We start from the raw sequence: 4,399 nt of genomic DNA, 5'->3' as shown, positions 1-4,399 counted from the left end.
GAGCAGGGGCGGCCCTATAGAACAGAGCAGGGGTGACTCCATAGAAGGCAGCAAGAGTGACCCTGTAAAAAGGAGCCAGAGCACCCCTCTAGAAGGGACCAGCCCTGCTCCATAGGGTTTCCAGGGTTCAGTCTCACTCGTCTGTAAGAACAGATTGCTTTGGTGCTCTGCCAAGCAGTTGGTGGGCTTGAACCGCTGACCTATAGGTTAGGCCTAGTGGCCTACTGCACTCTCGAGGGGCCTTGCTAGAAGTTGCAGAGAATTTTGTGGCAGCTCCTGAGTGGCCAGAGTACTTGACAACTTCCCACGGGGGGTGGCTGCCGTCCTGGGACAGGTGCTTTCCTGTTACTCTCGTGGTCAATGCCACTGTGCTGGGGGCTCACCGTGGCCCAGGTGGATCCTGGAGTCTGCAGGGTGGTGTTGCAGGGGAGTGAGAGCTTTGGGGCCTGGCTTTTACCTCTTGCCTTAGTCAACTTTATGTGGTGGCTAGAAGGTTGGCTGGCCATCAGGGTGACGCCAGGGTGACGCTACCAGAGCCCAAGTGCGGCTGTGGACTCACTGACACGGGGGTGGTCACCTGCTGTGATCGAGGTTCAGGTGCCTCCATTGTAGGTGGTGGGACTCAGGATGGACTCTTGGGGTCTGCCTCCTCTGCTGAGGGCCCTCCATCTGGCATGGCACGCTCCTGAGGCAGAAGCAGCATGGGGTGAGCATCTGGCACAGCCCGCAAACCCACGTTCCCTCTGTGATCCAAACGTGAAGACCAGCTTGAGCTTGAGGCCTGGGCCCTAGGTGTCACGCATGCAGTTCCTGAGCCCACAGAAGCGACTTGGCTTTGCCTTTTTTCATCATAATCCCCAACCTCTGCTGCCCGCTCCCTCGGGCCCTGGCCTGTCGAGGTGCTGCGCAGTAGCCCGGCACCAGGAGGCCCATTGGTGCCCATGGTTCCAACTGTAGGTATTCCTGGGAGCAGGCTGCCTCATCTTTCTCCCGTGGAGCAGCTGGTGGGTTTGAACAACTGCTGGTCTGGTTATTAACAGCCTGCACTTAACCTCTGGCACTACCAGAGTGCCCCTGCCATCCCTGTGGTGTGAATTTGCATCTCTGATGGCTGATGACACAGCATCTCTCCTTCCATGTGCTCTCTGGGGGAAATGCTTGCTCAAATTCTTTGCCCATTTTGTCCTGTTAGATTATTAGACTCTAGTTGGCTGTATGGGAGAAAGGCAGGGCTTTCTACCCCCTTAAAGAGTTCCCATCTCAGAAACCCACAGGGGCAGTTCTACCCTGTCCTATATAGGGTTGCTGTGAATCGGCATCAACTTGGGCCGTGAGTTTAGTTTTGGGAGTCGAATGTACAGTGTCTAAAGGTATTTTCTCAGTTGTTAGCCTGTGTGTGTGTGTGTGTGTGTGTGTGTGTGTGTGTGTGTGTGTGTGTGTGGAGACTTTAAATCATGGTTCTAAACCTTCCAAATGCCGTGACCCTTTCATACAGTTCCTCCTGTTGTGGTGACCCCCCAACCATAAATTTTTTTCATTGCTACTTCATCACTGTAATTTTGCTACTGTTATGAATCAGGTGACCCCTGTGAAAGGGTCATTCAACCCCCCAAAGGGGTCGCAACCCCCAGGTTGAGAACCACTGCTTTACATAAACGAAAACTTTTTGTTTTTTATGAAGTGCCCTTCCATTTATTTTGTCTCTTGCTGTTCGTGTTCTTGCTGTTCCGTTAGGTGACCCACTGTTGAAAGCTAGGCCTAAAAGCATCGGCGCGGGTTCCGCCTCCCTGTTCTGCACGTGGAAATCAGCTTTCTTGAGCTAGGCCTCTGTACCCGGTTGCATGGACTACTGCTCCAGGATATCTGAGTGCTCTATTTCTGCACTTTGAATTCCAGTTCGGATGTACTGGCTTGTGTCTTTTGTGATACCAGCACCAGGCTCTTGTGATTGTGCAACTCTGTAATAGAGATGGGAGCCCTCTTGGTGTAGTGGTTAAGCATAGGGCTGCCACCCGAATGGTTGTTGTTGTTGTTTTTTTTTCATAATAGAGATGGATTGACATCTCAGCAAGATGGACTGACACAGTGGCTGCAGCCATGGGCTCAGGCAGAGGGACAATTGTGAGGGCGACGCTGAACTGTGTGGTGTTCCCTCTGCTGTGCAGAGTCGCTGTGGCACCTGATAACAACATAATAAATTCCGAAATCAGGACGGGCCAGGTGGGCCAGGCTTCTGACTGCATGCTCTCAGCACTGTGCTAGATCTCTGGGGCTCTTGCTTTTCTGCATCTCGCTGAGCATCGGATTTTCTATTTCTGTATGGAAGGCTGTCGGAATTCTAACTAGGGCGTGTTCAATCTAGGGATCGCTTTGGGTGACATTGACACGTCTTAACAAGTAACTCTTCCCACTGTACATTTACATCTTCTTTCAGGAGCCCTGGTGGCGTAGTGGATTATAGGCTGGGCTGCTAACTGCAAGTCTGGCAGTTCAAACCCACCAGCCTCTCCCTGGGAGAAAGATGAGGCTGTCTGCTTCTGTAGAGATTGACAGCCTGGAAATCCAAAGGCATTTCTGGTCGGGGAGCTGTGAATCAGAATGGACTCTGGCAGCGAGGCTTTTCTGTCCTTCTCAGAGATGCTCTATGAACAGTCCCTCGCGGCCCTGCTTAAACTGTTCTCTGAAATGCTCTCGTGGAATTGCTTCTCTGCTTATCCTTTCAGGTGTTTGATGACTGGTGCACAGAGACCCTGCTGGTTTTTCTTTGTTGCTCTGGTACCTGCAGCGTTGCCAGACTCCCCCTGAGCTAGAGAAGGTTCCTGGTTGCTTTCCTTGTTTTCCAATCCACTGCCGCTGAGCCAGTTCCAGCCCACGGCAGCCAAGTGGGACAGACTTGCTTTCCAGGACTGTCACCGCCTCACGTTCTCTCCCAGAGCATCTGGTGGCCTTGAACCACCACCCTGGCAATTAGCAGCCCGACCCTTAGCCCACTGTGCCACCCGGGCCCCTCGTTTCCAATCTGGAGGCTTGCATTGCTTTTTCTTGCCTTGTTCCCAGAGCCAGGGCTTCTAGTCAATGCAAGTGGTAAGAGCAGGCATCCCATCTTGTTCCTGACCGCCAGGAGAGAGGGGCGCCATGTTCGTCCCTTAGGCTGGTGCCAGTGTTTCTTCCTGATCACACCAAGACATTCCCTTCCAGAACGTGCTGGGCTTGATCAGCTGCTTCTGCTGCAGATGCGGCTGTGTGGTCCCCCTATGCTCTTGGTGTGGCTTTGAACTCACTCTTTTTGAACTCCTCTTGAATGATGAGGACTCCCTGCCCTGACTCAGCGCTGTCTGCAGTCTGCCCTGGCATCCAGGTGCTGTCCAGTGCCCCGTCCTGCCCCCCTGCCTGCTGGACGGTGGTCTGAACTGAGAAGGCCAGTCACAGTGCCTCACACCCAGGCACTGCTTGTTCTAAATCATACTGGGCTCTGTGAGGTGACAGGTGCTTTCACCTGTCTCGGGACTTGCACCTGGGGCTCTGGAATATGCTGCTGGCTGGGGCTGAGTGCGCTGAACAGGGCCGGCTGACTTGATGCTCATTCCTGTGATCTCGGGGAGGAGAGTAGTTAGCTTGGAGGACCCCTGCTTGAGGCCCTTGGCAGGTAGAGCCGAGGGCCACAGTGTGTGTGTGCCGTGTCCTGTGTCCTATGTGCAGAGATTATCAATGAGAATGTGAGAATCCTTGTACATGCTAAGAAAGTCACCAACAGCTTAGTAGAAAGGGGACAAAAAGTAGAGGCAGGAAATTTTTAAGAAATTAAAATGACCTCTAAGAAAAGAAATCCCCAAACCTGCCCGGCTGGCCGCTGTGCGTGGGTGGGTCCCAGGAGGCGCCGAACAGCACCCGTGTCATGCTGTGTGCAGCCCGTGTGGGTTCTTAGCCATAGGAAGGACTGGGAGACCTCGAGGCTGGGGAGTGGGGCGGCCACCCCAGCTAGGGAGCCAGTTGGTACCTCAAGTCCTCCTGACAGGATGCTAAGCTTGGGGGTGTCTGAGATGAGATGAGAGGCTGCTGGTTGAGAGGACCCTCTCCTTCTCAGGCATGGCTCCTGGCGGGAGCCAGTCAACCCCTACTACGTCAACTCCGGCTACGCCCTGGCACCAGCCACTAGTGCCAATGACAGCGAGCAGCAGAGCCTGTCCAGCGACGCTGATACCCTGTCCCTCACTGACAGCAGCGTGTAAGTCTTGCCCTGAGACCAGGTTGCCTGGCTTCCCCCTTAGGAGCCGCTGGCCCCCTCCCCAGGATGTGTGCCCAGACTCGTCCAGCCCCGGGGTCCGTGTGCTCGGCTCTCTGAGCCCTGGAGGGGCTAGTGTGTAGGTGAGATGGAGGCTGGCCTCCATGTGGGTCCCGG

The 4,399-nt window shown here is 54.4% G+C and overlaps 1 protein-coding gene across 1 annotated transcript in view; it reads left to right on the top strand.

Moving 5' to 3' along the window:
• Positions 1–4,399, top strand: part of AXIN1 (axin 1) — a 12,328-nt gene that overhangs the window by 2,669 nt on the left and 5,260 nt on the right. The window contains exons 2-3 of the mRNA XM_004706109.2: positions 4,085–4,225; positions 4,269–4,320. Coding sequence (XP_004706166.1) covers positions 4,085–4,225; positions 4,269–4,320 — 193 coding nt within the window. The remainder of the gene's footprint in view (positions 1–4,084; positions 4,226–4,268; positions 4,321–4,399) is intronic.

Source organism: Echinops telfairi, unplaced genomic scaffold (assembly GCF_000313985.2).
Source record: "Echinops telfairi isolate 266 unplaced genomic scaffold, ASM31398v2 ScPeMD7_5;HRSCAF=22, whole genome shotgun sequence".
Classification (NCBI taxonomy): domain Eukaryota; kingdom Metazoa; phylum Chordata; class Mammalia; order Afrosoricida; family Tenrecidae; genus Echinops; species Echinops telfairi.
The sequence above is the reverse complement of the archived record's forward strand: the minus strand, read 5'-3'. Positions and strand labels throughout refer to the sequence as shown.